Source organism: Elephantulus edwardii, unplaced genomic scaffold (genome assembly GCF_000299155.1).
Source record: "Elephantulus edwardii isolate Elephantulus edwardi_28Jun2011 unplaced genomic scaffold, EleEdw1.0 scaffold00223, whole genome shotgun sequence".
Classification (NCBI taxonomy): Eukaryota; Metazoa; Chordata; class Mammalia; order Macroscelidea; family Macroscelididae; genus Elephantulus; species Elephantulus edwardii.
In genome coordinates this window covers 3,658,977-3,676,899 of record NW_006399973.1, presented here as the reverse complement: position 1 = coordinate 3,676,899, position 17,923 = coordinate 3,658,977, and the positions used below count along the sequence as shown (strand labels likewise).

At 38.0% G+C, this 17,923-nt stretch overlaps 1 protein-coding gene across 1 annotated transcript in view; it reads right to left on the bottom strand.

Annotated features, from left to right (window-relative positions):
• Positions 1 to 17,923, bottom strand: part of GRHL1 (grainyhead-like 1 (Drosophila)) — an 83,453-nt gene that overhangs the window by 52,337 nt on the left and 13,193 nt on the right. Inside the window, exon 8 of the mRNA XM_006898206.1 lies at positions 17,661 to 17,755. Within this exon, the coding sequence (XP_006898268.1) occupies positions 17,661 to 17,755 (95 nt within the window). The remainder of the gene's footprint in view (positions 1 to 17,660; positions 17,756 to 17,923) is intronic.

Genomic DNA, 17,923 nt, shown 5'->3' with positions numbered 1-17,923 from the left:
CAGGATAGAGCAGGGTTTAGGGCTGTTGTGCATAGGGTTGCTATGAGTCGAAAACAACTCAACGGCACATAACAACAAAAACAACATGTAAACTAGTTTTATGTATTTTTCCTCTTAGGACCCAATTTACATATTGCTTATTTCTCAAAGTTTAGTAAACATTTTTCCTTAGAATCCATAATTTTATGGTTAGGACTGGCAAGATATTTCAAGCATATCATAAGGATCACTGGTGATACTGTAGTTAAACACTCCCTGCTAACCAAAAGGTTAGCAAATCCACAATCTGTTCTGTAGTAGGAAGACTTGGTAATTCCCTTCTGTAAAGATCACACCTTTGGAAACATTGTAAGGCAATTCTACTGTCTTGCAGGGTAGCCGAGTCAGAACAGGACTCTATGGTAATGGGCTTGGTTTGGTTCTATACGTGTAATAACAGTAATATTAGTCCAGATCTAATGGCTTTGTTTATATTCATGGCTCACGTTTGCTGGCTAAAGCTATACATTCCTGTTAACATAAGGATAAAGTACACAGCTGGCTCTAGAGAAAATGTTTATATAGCTAAAGTCTGTGTTAATCCTTCTCCTCCCTTCTCATCCTCTAGGTCTCTCTTCCCCAGGTAACTCACTCATTGCCATCAAGAGTTGGAAGCAACTCATAGCTGACTCTTGGGTGGGTTTCCGAAGCTATGCATCACATGAGAGGAGACTCCCATGTTTTTCCCTGGAGTAGCTTGTTGATCCAAACCCCCAAAGTGAGGTGCAGGCTTTGGGTTACGTGGGTACCTCCCTAGGAACTATGCCACCAGAGCCCCCTCCTCAGGTAACTAGTAGCCTCATATCTTGTCTTTGTTGTTATGTACTGTCAAGTCAGAAGTGACTCACAGCTGACCCTCCAGCAAGTTTTCAGAAGGAATAAATCACACAGGAAGAGACTGCCCATGTTTCTTCCATAGAGCAGCTGGTGGACTAGAACTGTCTGCCTGTGGGCTGGTAGCACAACTCCTTACTACAAAATCACGAGAGCTTCCTATATTTTGTCTCAAAACTTCTGGGAATAAAACCTAAAGAAATCAGAACTGCCACCCAAGCAGATATATGTACACCCATGTTTACTGTTGCACTGTTCACAATAGTGGAGAGATGGAAACAACCCAAGTGTCCATCAACAAACAAATAGATAGAGAAGCTGTGATATAATCATGTGATGGAATACTATACAGCACTGAAAAACAAGGAACTCGTGAAATATTCTATAAAATGGGTCATCCTGGAGGGCATTATGCTGAGTGAAATATCTTAGTCACAAAAGGACAAGTACTGCATAGTGCCACTGTTGTAAAACAGGACTGACATGAGGGTTCGGGGGAAACTAAGAAAAGAGGGAATAAATAATGTACACTGCACTGAAACAGATGAGGGAAAGAACTGCTTAAAAGGAACATATGATTAGGTATTATTTGTATGACAACAGTTCAGAATAAGAACTGCATAGTATAGTGGACTGGGGAATTATACAGCAATGATAGAATTTTTTTTTTCCCCAAGAGAAAAGCGAACTGGAGTGGGCAGTGAAGAAAAATATGCAACAATGAATGAATGGAAATCCAAGTTCTCTATAAACTTCCATTAAAATCTCAAAAATAAACAAACAAAACCCACTTCTAAACTTGAGAATCTCACTACAGTTCCATCTTTTTATATTTCAAAGGTAAATGTTGCCTTTTCTTGACTAAATTATCTCAAATAGCTGATGTCCGATACACATGAGAAAAGAAACTAGATTAAGTCATTTTTCAGTGAAGTGTGAAATTCTGATGAACTTTAACATGACCAGAGATTTCTGACTCTCGAAGATGCATGACTGCTCAAGTCTCCATACTTTTTTGTGACTAAAGTAAAATGGATGTATATAAAAGATTGATATTGCCTAGGCAACTGCTTCTAAAGACTTTCATTTTTGAAAACAACTTCTCCCCTACCACTTGGAATACTGATTTTTTCACAAGTTTCATAATTTCTTGATGTTTGCATGCTAATAGCAGTTATATGTTTATGTACAGCATGTTTAAAGGAACGGTTAAGAGGTTTAGACTGGGCAGTGTTCTTCACAAACTAGACCAAAAGCCATGAAATTCAAAATTCAACTTGATCTTTTCTCAAAATAATCATCCCAGAGTGAGAAGCAGGGATCTTAAGCAAGAGTCAGATGTGGATATAGAGTCAAAATTCTGGTTTTCTTCACCCTGTCATAGATACAAGTTGTTGTTGTTATGTACCGTCAAGTCGCTTGCGACTCATAGCGACCCTATGTACAACAGCCCTAAACTCTGCTCTATCCTGTGCCAATCGCACTGTCTCTGACACTCCCATCCCGATTATCCCAGTCACTGACTCAATCCACCTCATAGAGGGCCTTCCCCCCTGCGTTGTCTGTCCCTCCACCCTACCAAGCATGATGTCCTTCTCCAAGGACCAGTCTCTCCTCACAACATGTCCAAAGTATGTTAGACAGAGCCTCAGAATCCTTGCCTCCAAGGAGTCACCCGGTTTAACCCTTTCCAGGACAAATCTCTTTGTTTTCCTAGCAGTCCATGGTATTCTCAATACTCTTCTCCAGCACCACAGCTCAAAGGCATCAATTCTCCTTCTATCCTCCTTGGTCACTGTCCAACTCTCTGATGCATAACAAGTGATTGCAAAGATGGCCTGTATCAGACGCACCTTAGTCTCCAGAGAGACACCATTGCTCTTCAGTACTTTGGAGAGGTCCCTAATAGCAGACTTTCCCATGGCAATGCGCCTTTTAACTTCCTGGATGCTGGTGCCAAGACTGTTGACTGTGGAGCCAAGCAAACTAAAGCTGTGTACAATCTCAATCTCTTCACCATCCATCCTGATGCTGCCAATTGGTCCAGTGGTGAGAATCTTTGTCTTCTTGACATTGAGCCTCAATCCATATTGGAGGCTGCAGTCCTTGACCCTTAGTGTAGCAAATAATTTCATTTTTTAAAGGAATATAGTAAATGTCACATAGTTACTAAAGCCCTTATTTCTAAGGGAGGAGGACAGGGTGAGAGCTGCATAGGATGAGGAGTCAACAAATATATCAACAACAAAACTCTAAAGAAGGAATGAGAACAACAAACAATATAAAGAAAAGTGGATAGTTTTTAGAAAAAGTAAAAAAAAAAAATAAATAAAATCTGTATCTACAGGATTCTGCATGTATGATTTGTTCACTTCAGCTGCCCTGGGGCATTAATTAACTTTAGGTATAATAACAGAAAACATAAACTTGGCTGAGGAAAGCAAAAGCTCTAGATACTTAATTCCAACATACGCTTGAAGTTGATGCCTGATATCAGCTTCAAAAGGTAGCAAACTCATTAAGAGGGTGCACAGCACCCTTCAGGAAGCAGGCAAAAACTTTAAAAAAAAAATCAAGCCAGTGCTGGGGGTCTGGAAGGGGAAATGAAACAAAATTTACCTACAGCAATTAACAATGCTATTAAAGCTACTTACGACACACCTCCAACAATATTTCTCTTTAATACAAATATGCTGTAGGCCTTTGGGATAAAACAAGCCATTATCCCTATCAGTCATCTTGGCTTTCATTACTCCCACCCTAAAAGTGACACATCAAACAAACAAAACACCCTGCCCATGGATGGAGTTTTTTAGCCAAGATTTCCTAGCACCCTAACAAGTACTTACTAATCTTGACAATACCCCAACAAAGAAGAGATTTACCAAAACTTCTTTTCCCGCAAGGGTAGTAAAAGGGGAAAAATGAATCTAGAGAACTAAGGGACTCATCCAAGGTCACAGGTATGTCAGAGAAGTGATCACCTCTTTGACAACTTTTCAACTAGTCCCTAATGGAAAACAGGAAGTACTGCTCCAGTTTTCTTAAACAGACACGCCCCAGAGGGCTTAAGGCCAACTCTTCTGAAATGTTCTTAGTAGCCAGCTCACATACATACTATTATATATAATTTCAAAATTGTAACAATTAAGTCAAAGAGAAAGTCTGCGTTTCCTCTTAGTTTCTCTTCTGTAATGGGTTTACTGCTTAATCAAACATCAAATCTGGGACAAACTGCTGATATTTGTAAATGAGCCAAGCTGTCAACAGGAAAGCCTTCATACAATTATAATAAAGTTTCCACCTGAAGACAGTTGAGACAAGGCTCTATAACCTGCTTCTATAAATCATACCTACTGAAAATCTTGGGAATGGCAGCCAAATACTGTCTACTATCCTGCTGGAAGATGAGCCCCTAAGGTGCTCAAAGTATGACAGGGAAAGGGATGTCTGCTTGAAGGAGAGTCAAGCTTAATGACGGGTGGAGTAAAGCTCTGGGGACTGCATTTGCTGTGGTGGCATGATTCAAAGCAGAAGAAATTACGAAAACATCTATCAATAACCAGAAAGTCGAATGTACAAAGTATGAGTTGAGAAAAACTGGAAATTGTAAAAAATGCAATGGAATGCTAGAAGACAGGTAACACAGACATTTGTGAGCTGAAGTGCTCCAATATTAGCCATTTTGAAGTGGATAATCATAGGGTCTACTATAGTAAAAATGACAAACTGAAGATAACAGATCATATTTTGTTGCTAAAAAGAACGTATTAAGATCTAGCCTGAAGTACTGCTCTGTCAGTGATATGAATAATTTCATAAACCTATAAAAAAGACCAGTTACTATGATTATCATTCATATGTATGTATCAACCACTAAAATGCTCAAAAATGTAGATACTGAAGATTTTCCCAACATCTGCACTCAACAAACACACAATCAAGTTGTACAGATAATGAATAATGATTAGAATAAATAGTCAGGGGGAAAAAAGATTAAACAAAAGAGACCTAGCGAGGTTACACCACTAAATCTGAAAGTTTGAATCCACCAAAAAAATGAGTGGGCAATACAGTTTTGGTGAGAAAAGACTCTGGAGAGCACAGGATAGAATTTTCCAAGACCAGTGACTTACTTATTGAAAATATTTTCAACAACATAAATGACTAGACAGGAATCAAATCAACTACAACTGTGGAAAGAGACAGTGGGGAAGGCTGATATCATCAGTTGGAACAAGGCCAGGGGTAGCCTAAAAACTACTCAAATATTTTAAGTTCAAGTTAAAGCTGAAGAATATGAAACCAAGTCCATAAGAGCCAACACATAATCTTGTGTACACCCTACTTAAATTTAGAAACTATCTCAAGAATGTATCTGATGCATTAAGCTGGAGAATGACATTATACAAAAAGAAAGCAAAAGGTCATTAAAAAGATAGGAAAAAAAGAAACTGGATTATCAGAAAACTCTGGAACTTGCTCCTGAACTAAAAAATGAAGCAAAAGAGCTAACAGAAGATTCAGAAGGTGGTGCAAAAAGACAAAGCAAAATATGATAATGTGAAAGGCCTGCAGTTACAAAACCAAAAGAGAAAAAAACATTCCCAACACGTCTCAAGATAAAAGAATTGGAAAAAAACAAAAAAAACACCATTTAGTTGCAATATTTAAAGATTTTCCGAGCAAAATAAAAATGAAACAGGAAACTTTAAATGAAGATGGAAGAAATACACAGCATTAACTTTAAGGAACTGGTTGATGTGCAACAATTTCAGGAGGTAGCACCTGATCAAGAACTAATGCTACTGAAGGAAAAAAGTCAAAGCTATACATTGGCAAAAACCAAATCTCCAGGAAATGATAAAATACCAACTGAGATGTTACAGCAAACAGTGCAGCACTGCAAGTACATATTCATCTATGCCATGGAATTTGGAAGGCCAATTAACTGGCAAAGATCCATATTTGTACCGTTTCTCAACAGTGGTGATCCAATAGAATATAGAACCTTTTAAACAGTATCGTTAGTATTACACATAAGTATAATTTTGCTGAAGAAGATAAAAAAATGATTGCATTTCACCCCAAATAGCAAAATTTAACAGAACAGCAAGCAATAAATGCTGGCGAGGTTGTGGAGAAACTGGAACCCTGATTCACTGTTGGTGGGAGTGTAAAATGGTGCAACCCCTGTGGAAAGCGGTATGGCGCTTTCTCAAAAAGTTGCAAATAGAGATACCATTTGACCCAGCAGTCCCACTACTGGGAATATACCCAGAAGAGACCATAACTGACACCGAAGCAGATATATGTACACCCATGTTTATTGCAGCTTTGTTCACAATAGCAAGGAGTTGGGAACAACCTAAGTGTCCATCAACAAATGAATGGCTAGAGAAGCTGTGGTATATTCGCACAATGGAATACTATGCTACATTAAAAACAAGGAACTCATGCAATATTATTCAAAATGGTTGACTCTGGAGAACATTATGCTGAGTGAAATATCCCAGTCACAAAAGGACAAATATTACATGATGCCACTGTTGTAGAATGGGACTGTCCTTGGGGTTGGGGAGAGAATGAGTAAGATGGGTTCAATAATATATACTGCACTGAAACAGAGGAGGGAGAGAACCATTTAAAAGAGAGATATAACTGGGTATTTCTGTCATCACAGGAGACTAGAGCGAGGGCTACATGGTGGAGGGGACCTGGGGGAGGGTTTGTAAAACAATGAAAGAATCTTTTCTTTTACTTTTCCATAATTTTTGGACTCATGTACTTATAACTTGTTAGTCAAATTTGTGTCTTCTAGGTTGCAACACCCCCATGATACATCTTCAAGGATATGAACATGTACAGCCAAGCACAATCAATAAGAGTGCATCTAAATTCCAAAATCAATCTCCATAATAGTCTATGTGTTTCCTACTGCCAAAGGGGCCCTTTAGAGTAGTGAGAGAAGATCTTCACCCTGAAACCCACAGCGTCCCTTTTCAGCAGGAAGTAGCTAAGAGAATACGCCATCCCCTTTTCCTTATGACTCAGGGTGAAGTCTCTCTCAGGGAGGAGTGATAGGGAATGGCAAAGGATACACTGACAAAGAAGATTAATCAGAACTGGCTTTGACAAGCACTGTGGCATTTGGACAAGAACAAACTGGGAGGAGGGTGGAGAGAATAGTGCAACAATGAATGAGTGGAAGCCCAAAATCTCTGTAAATGTTTATGAAAATTAATAAAATATAATTATAGAAAAAAAAATGATTGCATTACTACACAGGGAAGTGTTAAAAATTTGCTGGATAGAGAACAAGAGAAAACACTGCTAATATCTAATATAGTTGAGCTGAAAGCAGAAAATATGAGAAAGATGTTTACCTGTCTTTTATTAACTACGCAAAGTTACTCAACTGTGTGGGTTCTAGTAAATTAAGGGTAACACTGAAAGAATGGGAATTCCAAAAGACTTAAATGTGCTTGTCCAGAATCTATACAGTGATTATAGAAAAGTGAACAGAACAAGGGGATGGATACTGAACAGTTTAAAATCAGGAAAGATGTGTGTCAAGGTTGTGGGGTTCACCATACTTACTCTACATATGCTGAGTAAGTAATTTAAGAGGCTGAACTCAATATATCAAGAATAGAGTTAATGAAGCATCAAGATTGAAGAAAGGTCTGTGGCATGCAGATCAAAGAATCTTATATGTGGAAAGGAGAGAGGACTAAAAATATTGATGAAAATAAAAAATTAAAATTTTCATAAAGAAAATAAAATCTTTACAAGTGGACTAATAAGGCACATCATGATAAATGGAGAAAATACTGAAGTTGTCAGGATTTGTTTTTACTTCAATCCATGATCAAGGCGCATAAAGTAGTAATCAAGAAATCAAATCACACTGTAATTGGTATCTCTAGGCAAAAGACCTTTTTAAGGTGTTATAAAGTAAAGATGTCACTCTGAGAAGTAAGCCATAGTATTTCTTTTTTTTCCCTTTTTTCTTTTTTTTTGGTATCCATAGTATTTCCAATTGCCTTATAAGCATACAGACTGGACAAAGAACAAGAAAGACGGATGCATCTTAATTATGGTGTTTGTTAACGAATACTAAATATACGAAGGACTGGCAAAAGAATGAACACACCTATCTTGGCAGAAGTACAGCCAAAACGTTCCTTAGAAGTGACAATGTCTTATGTACTTTGGACATGTTATCAAGAAGAACCAATCCCTGGAGAAGACCATCATGCCTGACAAAGTACAGGGTCGGTGAAAAAGGAGGAATGATTTTCAACATTATGCTTCAATTCAATGCTTTACATTATGCTTCAATCATATACACTGTGTTTTATATAATCTTTCATTTACATTGTTTCATATAATTCTGTTTTACAATAGAATGTTTCATATACATTCTATATTTTTTCATTTTATACTGGTTTTCATACAAAGTTCATATACATTATTTTTCACACCATATCTTTACCCACCTCTCTCTCCACTCATCAAACTGTGTGACTCTATGATTTAACCCATCCCTCCCTCCTTGGATCCCCATACTCATTCTACAATAATGGTTTTATACAGTGTCTGTGCTTATGAGACTGAGTTAGTTTACTGAGTATAATGCTCTCATGTCCCTCCCATGTTAGGTAATAATTTACAAAATCATTGCTCCTTCCTGCGTGCTGCATAGTATTCCATTGTATGAATGTACCATAATTTCTCAATCCATTCCATTGTGGTTGAACCGTGGGTTGTTTCCATGTTCTTGTGATGGTGAATAACACTGCTATGAACATTGGTGTATAAGTCTCTGTTTATACCTCAGTTCTCATTTTCTCAGGGTATATTCCAAGAAGTGGAATAGATGGATCATATGGAATTTCTATGTTCAGCTACTTGAGGAAACAACAAACTGCTTTCCAGAGTGGTTATACCATTTTACAATCCCACCAACAATAAAGAGGAGTTCCTATCTCGCCACAACCTCTCCAACATTTATTACTTGCTGCCCTGATGAACTTTGCCACTGCTATTGGGGGTAAGATGGTTTCTCATTGTGGTTTTGATTTGCCTCTCTCTTACTGTCAGTGATTTAGAGCATTTCTTTATGTGTCTGTTTGTCTTCTAAATGTCCTCCTCTGTGAAAAGTGTTTCTATGTCTTTTGACCACTTTTTAATTGGCTTATTAGGCTTTTTCTTCTGGAGGACCTGTTGTCTGTCTGTGTTATTATGGGCCAGACATCCTGCAGGATTCTATAAACTTTTGTGATGAGACCCTTGTCTGAGATGGTATTGCCAAATGTCTGTTCCCAGTCAGCAGGTTTTCTTTTTACTCTCTCAGAAAAAAATATTTTATTAGCATAGAGATTTAATCTTTAGAAGGTCCTATTCATCAATTTTGTCTTCTTGAGATTGTGAATTTCTGGCTGTATTTTGCAGTCCCTTTATACCATAGACTAGGTCTTTTAAACTTGGTCCCAGTTTGTATTTTATGAGCTTTATGGGTTTTGGCTTTATTCCAAGGTCTCCGATTCATCTTGAGTTAATTTTTGTGTATAGTGTGAAATGTGGATCCTGTTTCAGCTTTCTGCAGATAGTGGTCCAGTTCTGCCAGCATCATTTGTTGAAGAGGTTGTCATTTTGCCATTTGATAGTTTTATTTCCTTGTCAATTATCGGTTGACCATGTCTGGGTTCTCAATTCTGTTCCATTGGTCTGTGTGTCTGCCATTGTACTAGTACCATGCTCTTTTGGTTACTATGCTGTGTTGTAGGTTTTGAGGTCAGGGAGTGTTATGCCTCCCATTTCATTTTTGTTTTTCATAAGTATTTTGCTATTCGGGTTCTCTTGCCTCTCCAAATACACTTGGCAATTTTCCCTGAAAAATTAATTTGATACCTGGATTGGGATTGCACCAAACATGTAGATTGCTTTTGGGAGGATTGTCATTTTCACAATACTGGGTCTTCCTATCCATGAACAGGGCACATTTCTCATTTATTTATGTCTATTATTGTGTCTCACAAAAATGTTCTGTTGTTTTCTTTGTATAGGTTTTTTGTGTCTCTAGTTAGGTTCACTCTCAAGTATCTCAATTAGCAGTTGGCTTTTGTAAATGGTACTGCTTTCTTGGTTTCTTTCCTTCCATTGTTACTGTAGAGGAATCCTACTGATTTTTGGATACTGATTTTGTATTCTGTCACTCTACTAAACTGATCCACTAACTCTAACATGCCTCTTATTTCTTTTCTTTGTTGTATTATCCTAGCAAGTACTTCCAATACAATACTGAACAGCAGTGCTGACAGTGAACATCCTTGTCTGGTCCCTGTTCCCAAAGAAAATGCTTTTAGTCTTTAACCATTGAGAATGACACCGGATCTTGGTTTTGCAAATGTACTTTTCACTATGTTGAGGAAACTGCCTTCTAATCCAATTTTGTGTAGTGTCTTAATCAGGAAGAGGTGCTGGATCTTGTCAAATGCCTTTTCCACATCAACTGCTAGGACTATGGTTCTTGTTATTTGGTTTGTTAACGCAGTGATTTATATTTATTTTCTTATGCTGAATCATCCTTGCATACCTCTTATGAATCCCTAGGTCATGATGAATTTTTTTACGTGCTTTTGGATACTACTGGCTAGGATTTTGTTAAGGATTTTTGCATCTATGTTCATGAGAGGTATCAATCTGCAGTTTCCCTTTTTGGTAATATCTTTGCTTGGTTTTGACATTAGGGTTATGCTTGCTTTTGAAATAACTTAAGTAGAACTGGTGATAAATCTTCTCTGAATGTTTGGTAGAATTCAGCTATTAAGCCTTTTTTTTGGTGGGAAAGTCTTTTTATGACCAGACCAATTTCTTCTTTTGTGATGGGTCTGTTCAACTGTTCTACACATGACTGTGTAAATCAAGGTTGGGCATGAGTTTCAAGGAACTTGTCCATTTCCTCTAAGTTTTCAAATTTATCTGAGTATAACTTCTCATAATATTCTGATATTATACATTTAATTTTCTTTAGTTCTGTTGTGATGTCATCTTTATCATACCTTGAGATCTTTGTGTCTTCTTTATTTTCTTAAGTTTGCCAATGGTCTGTCAATAAAATTGACCCTTTTGAAAAACCAGCTCATCGTGTTACTGATGGTTTCAATTGTTTTTGTCTGTTTCCTATTTCACTGAAATTAAAAGATGTATAGTGATGGGAAAGTCTGCTGTTAGGGACCTCTCCAAAGTACTGAAAAGCAATGGTGTCTCCCTGGAGACTAAGGTGTGTATGATACAGGCCATAGTCTTTGCAATCACTTGTTATGTGTCAGAGAGTTGGACAATGACTAGGGAGGACAGAAGGAAAATTGATGCCTTTGAACTGTGGTGTTGGAAAAGAGTATTGAGAATACCATGGACTGTTAGGAAAACAAACAGATTCATCCTGGAGACGGTTAAACCGGACTGCTCCTTGGAGGTAAGGATCCTGAGGCTTCGTCTAACATACTTTGGACATGTTGTAAAGAGGGCGCAGTCCTTGGAGGGGACATCATGCTTGGGAGGGTGGAGGGACAGCGCAGGAGGGGAAGGCCCTCTATGAGGTGGATTGATTCAGTGACTGGGGTAATTGGGATGGGTGTATCGCAGACAGTGCAACTGGCACAGGACCTAGCAGAGTTTAGGGCTGTTGTACATAGGGTCGCTATGAGTCACAAGCAACTCAACGGCACATAACAACAATAACAACAACAACATTATCATCATCTCACTGATTTCAGCTCTTATCCCTATAATTTCCTTTCTTCTAGAGCCTTTGGGTTAGATTGTTGCTCTTTTTCTATTTGATGAAGGGGTTGAGTTAGATAATTTATGCTGCTTCTTTCTTCATTTTTTATGTGTTTGCCCTTTGCTATGAACTGGCCCCTTACCTGCATCCCAGAGGTTTTGGTACGTTGCATTTTCATTATCATGTGTTTGGAGGTATTTCTATTATTTCATTCTGTATTTCTGCTATAACTCAATCGTGTTCTAGCACGGTGTTATTTCCCTTCCACGATGATGCCTTTATAAGCTTTATCTTCTTGTGGTTAATTTCTAGTTTAATGGTCTTGTGATCTGAGAAGATACTTTGTATTATTTCAATGTTTTTAAATTTGTTGAGGCTTTCTTTGCCCTAATATGCGATCACTTCTGGAGAATATATCATGTACACTTGAGAAGAAAGTGAATTGAGTTTTAGTTGGGTGCAGTGCTCAGAATACATCCACCAAGTCAAATTAGGTCATGGTGTAGTTTAAGTCTTCTGCATCTTTGTTAAGTTTCTTTTGAGTTGATCTATCCTTTGTTGAGAGTGATGTGTTGAAGTCTCCTATCACTACTGTGGTGCTATTTCATTCTTCAGTTCTGTTAACAGTTGTTTTATGTATTTAACGGGTCTATCATTTGGTGCATAGTTGACCAATGTTACCTCTTCTTGATTTAATAATTATATCATATCCTTCCTTATCTTCCCACCTTCCTTATCTTTTATGGTGATTTCCAGTCTGAAGTCTATTTTATCAGAGATTAGTATTACCACTCCTGCTTTTTTTGTAGATGCGATTTGCTTGGTATATTTCTTTTCCCCCCAGCCTTTGATTTTGAGTCTATCTTTCTCTTCATTTATTAGATGTGTCTCTTGTAGACAACATTTTGAAGAGTTTTGGCTTTTTCATCCATTCTGCTACTCTTTTTCTCCTGATTGGTATATTAATTCATTCACATTAAGTGTGATTGATAGGCCAGGTTTTATCATTGCATTTTGCTGTGTTTCTTTTTTTGTTATTTCTTGTTATTACGGTCCATCCACTTTCCTTTGGTGTCTCTGTGTGTAGGAATTCCCTTAAAAGGTCTTCTAGGTTTGTTTTGTTTCCATAAATTCCTTAAATTCTTTCTTTTCTGCAAAGGATGTGATCTCTCCTTCATATTTTGGTAGAGAATTTTGCTGGGTACAGGAGACTGGGACGGCAATTATTTTCTTTCAGTTTTATGTATATGCCATCCCACTGTCTTGCTTGCATGGTTTCTGATGAAAAAATCACCTTAATCTGATTGCTTTTCCTTTATAGGTGACTCTGTTTTTCTCATGCTACTTTCAGTATTCTATGCTTAACTTTTATTCTGGAGAATCTGACTTGATGTTTTCCTTTTTGGGTCTAGTCTATCTGGTGTTCACTAAGCTTCCTGAATATGGATTTCCTCATTCTACAAAATACCTGGGAAGTTTTCTTCAAGTTCTTCCACAATTTTATCAGTGATTTCCCTAACCATCTCATATCCTGGAATTCCAATCATACGTATGTTACTCTTTCTGATGTCATCCCACATGATTCTAATGTTTTCTTCATTTTATGTTTTATATTTTTTTTCCTAGTATGTGTCCCTTGACATTTTTGCCTTCTCATTCTTGCCACTCACTGACTCTCTGCTCCAAGAAGTTTTTCTTGATAAGTGTTAGTTTGTTTCCACTGTGTCTGCAAAAGTTAGGGGTGGTTCTTGCCTTTATGTTACTAATTAGTTGCCAAGTTAAAATGTGGTGAGCTGCTGTTCTACTGCAAGTCCTACTGGGGAAAATTTGCCTTTCCTAAAGTCCTTGAGGTTTTCTCTGTTTTGCACTGCAGTCTTGTAGAAGTATCACCTTGAAGCAGCCCCTAGACATGAACTCTATAGGCCTCCTTTATACATGAAGTGGTTGAGTGGTGTGAGACTAGGTGCTCTACTCAAGCAGTTTCTCATGCACCTTTTTTTCCTGGAGCTTAATGTCTTCCTTTGTCTCTAGAGTGTCTTGAGATTAGCCATCAGGGCTGCCAGCTCACGTAGCTTATGTACAGGGAGTCTCAAGTCAGCTCTCCCTCTCTTTCACAGAGAGCTACAAAAATCCCTTCCCTTTGCCCAAAGTTCTGCATACTAAAGTCTCTTGTCCTGTTCGGCCTCTGGCACGGAGGTAAGGACCCCCAGATGGAGGGACCTTCAACCCCAGGAACACCTCAGTCCTGTTTCCCACAAGCAATGGAGAGTGCTCGCTCTATGCACAGAGCCCCATCTCTCCTGACCTTTTCTCCTGCAGCTTTGTTTCCTCCTTTGTCTCTGGTGTGAGATCAGGATCACCCGCTTGGGCTGCCTGTATGCAGAGGTTTGCATGTCAGCCTACTGTCACAAAATGCCAAGAAAATTCTTCCCTCTGCCCAAAGTTCTGCACCCTAAAATTTCTTGTTCTGTTTGGCCCCTGGGATGGCCCCATAGCCAGGGAGGCAAGGACCCCCACAGGGAGGGACCTACAACCCAGGGACTCCTCAGTCCTGTCTCCTGCCCTGTACTATTTATTGAAGAAATCTTTTTCCCCATAGAGCAGACTTAGCACTCATGTCAAAAATTAGTTGACCATAATGCCCACTCATGTTTATTGTGGCTTTGTTTGCAATAGCAAAGAGCTGGAAACAACCCAAGTGCCCACCAACAAACAAATGGATAGAGAAGCTCTGGTATATTCACACAATGGAATACTATGCTGCACTGAAAAACTCATGAAATACTATGCAAATGGATGACCCTGGAGGACATTATGCTGAGTGAAATATCTCAGTCACTAAAGCACAAATATTGCATAGGGTCACTGTTGTAAAACAGGACTGACATCAGGTTTGAGGGAAGGCAGAAAAGGAGGGGAGGAATGATGTATACTGCATTGAAACAGATGAGGGAAAGAACTGTTTATAAGGGATATATGATTGGGTATTATTTTCATGACAGGAGTCCAGAACGAAGGCTGCAGAGTGGAGTGGACTTTAGGGGAGGGACTGCATAACAATGAAAGTTTTTCTTTTACTTTTCAATGAGATGAGTGAATTGAGGGGTAAGGGGTGGGCAGGGAGAAAAGTGCAAAAATGAATGAATGGAAACCCTAAGTTGACCATAGATATGTAAGTTTATTTCTACACTCTCAATTCTATTCCATTGGTCTATGAGTCTGTTGTTATGCCAGTACTATTGTTGCTGTGTACCATAGTCAGAACTAACCTACAGCTGACCCTCTGGTGGGTTTTCAGAGACAGTTAAACACATAGGAGGAGACTGTCCAATCCTCACCCACGGAGCAGCTGGTGCCTTTGGGATTGCAGTGTAGCTTCTTGCCACTAGGCCACCAGAGGTCTATTTTAATTATTGTAGCTGTTTAGTATGCTTTACAATTAGAAGTATATCATCCTATATCTTCTCTTTCAATATTGTTTTAGTTATTTGGGACATCCTGCCTTTCCATATGAAATTGAGAATTTTAACTGGGATTCTGTTAACATTTTAACAATATCAAGTATTCTAATCTATGAATATGGAACATCTTTCCATTTATTTATTTAAATCACTTTCTTTTGGCAGTGTTTTATAGTTTTTACTGTGTAAGTCCTTCATGCCCTGGTTTATGCCTAGGTATTTTATTCGTTAGCTGCTACTATATATCTAAGAGAGTTGTTTCTCTCATTTCTTTTACAGATTTGTCATTGTTAGTGTATGTTGTTGCTATCAAGTTGAAAGAGACTCATAGCTGACCCTCCAGCAAGTTTTCAGAGGCAGTTTAATTGCAAGGGAGAAGACTGATCATCTTTCTCTCACATAGCAGCTGGTGGATTCAAACCATGTGCTTTGAGGATGGCACACAGCTCCTTACCACTCTGCCACCAGAGCTCCCTATTATTGGAGAACTCAAATGACCATCTGAATGGGAGGTAATCTTCAATTGTAAAAGAAAGATAGGAAAATCTTAGCCTGAGTTATATTTACAAGGTACATGAAATAAATACTGGTAATGATAACTTATACTTAAAGCCTTTCTCCAAGACACTCAAACAGCTTTATAAGTATTGTTTCAATAATTCTCACACATTCTTAGACCTAGAGAAGAAATGAGTATTGTTCTGGATTCAACTGTATTCCTCCAAAATATGTGTTAACTTGTTAAAGCTTCAATTCTCATTATTATGTAATTATCTTCCATTTTGTGAAATGATGTGACACATGTGTTCTATGTAAATTCCAATATCTACGATATAAATGAGGCAGATTAGAGACAATTATGTTCACGAAAGCAGGATGTAATATATATTAGGCTATACCTTGAGTCAATCTCTTTTGAGATCGAAACAAGATTAAACTAGTAAGTAAAAACTGAGAGTCCTACTATCACCAAGAAAGAAGAGGTAGGAGCACTCTCATGGACCAGGACTCTACATTAAGAACGTCCTAGACCCAGAGGAAGACTGATGTCAAGACATGTGGAGATCTCCAAGAAATAGTGGGTCATAGATGATAAAAGGAGACAAAGATCTCCCCACCAAAGCTAAGAGAGAACTAGCCTTCCCCTATAACTGGCAGCCTAAATTTGGATTTCTAGTTAGTTATACTATAAGAAATAAAATTATGTTTGTTAATGTCATCCACTTGTGCTATTTCTGTTACAGCAGCATTATATAACTAAGAAAGGTATTAACTCAGCGCAACATTGAATGAATTGTTGTTGTTGTTGTTGTTGTTGTTGTTATGTGCCGTCGAGTCGCCTGCGACTCATAGCGACCCTATGTACAACAGCCCTATACTCTGTCCTGTGCCAATCGCACTGTCTCTGACACTCCCATCCCAATTATCCCAGTCACTGAATCAGTTCACCTCATAGAGGGCCTTCCCCTCCTGCGCTGTCCCTCCACCCTCCCAAGCATGATGTCCCTCTCTAAGGACCGGTCTCTCCTCACAACATGTCCAAAGTATGTTAGACGGAGCCTCAGAATCCTTGCCTCCAAGGAGCCACCCGGTTTAACCCTTTCCAGGACAAATCTCTTTGTTTTCCTAGCAGTCCATGGTATTCTCAATACTCTTCTCCAGCACCACAGCTCAAAGGCATCAATTCTCCTTCTATCCTCCCTGGTCATTGTCCAACTCTCTGATGCATGATGCATAACAAGTGATTGTAAAGACCATGGCCTGTATCAAACACACCTTAGTCTCCAGAGAGACACCATTGCTCTTCAGTACTTTGGAGAATAGGAAACCAAAATCTCTGTAAATGTTCATTAAAATTAATAATTTTTTTTTTTAAAAAAGAGAGGTATTAACTCTACTTTTCAAAGAAAGAAATGAAGACAAAATTAATAAAGAGGCATGCTTAAGGTCAAACAGTGAGCATGACATACTACATCTCAACAATTTTTTATTTCTACTCTGATGCCTCACAGCCTGGACTACACAAACTTTAGTCTGTCAAGAGAATAGTCTCTTCTTTGGATGAGGGAGATGACACAAAAAAGATAGACCTGAGAAATTGTTTTACTTTCAGGTAATATAAAATAATGAAGAGAGAATGTAAAGAACTCAGGAGGAATAAAGGAAAAAGATGATGAGGTAACAGACATCTCTTCTCCTACAGTCCTTTCTTACATCATAAACATTTATAATTTATGGTTTCTAACTTCCTACCCATTTTATTCTCCCTAAGTGTTAGTATAGAAATTAAAAGTTTATAAAAATATAATGAAAGGCAAGGCCCAATGGTGATTAATTTTATAAAACATAATGCATTAGAATGACTGTATGAAACAATATGAAAGAAGAGTGTGAGACACAATGTATATGAAAATTGTAAGCAAACCAGTAAAATTTTTTAAAATTTAATAAACGAATTATCAAATCATTAATTTCCTTCCACCCTTCCAACAGCTGGAAATAAATCTAAAAATTTTGTGGACTTTATTGCCTACCTTTGCTTCATCATTAATGTCCCAAGTGAAAGAAATGGCATTATATGCAATCTCCTCAATGTTACTGATGGTATTGAAGCTTTCTTTATAGTCAGCTATTAGGGAGGCAATGAAAAAGAAAAATATATCTGTCATTTCACGTTTCAAAATGAGAGTATAGCATTTCAACCTATAATTCAGTTTTCTTATCACTCTGGATCACTTGCACTAAGATTTTGTTAAGATGAAGCCAGTTTTTTTAAAAAAGTCAGAATTTTTGTAAA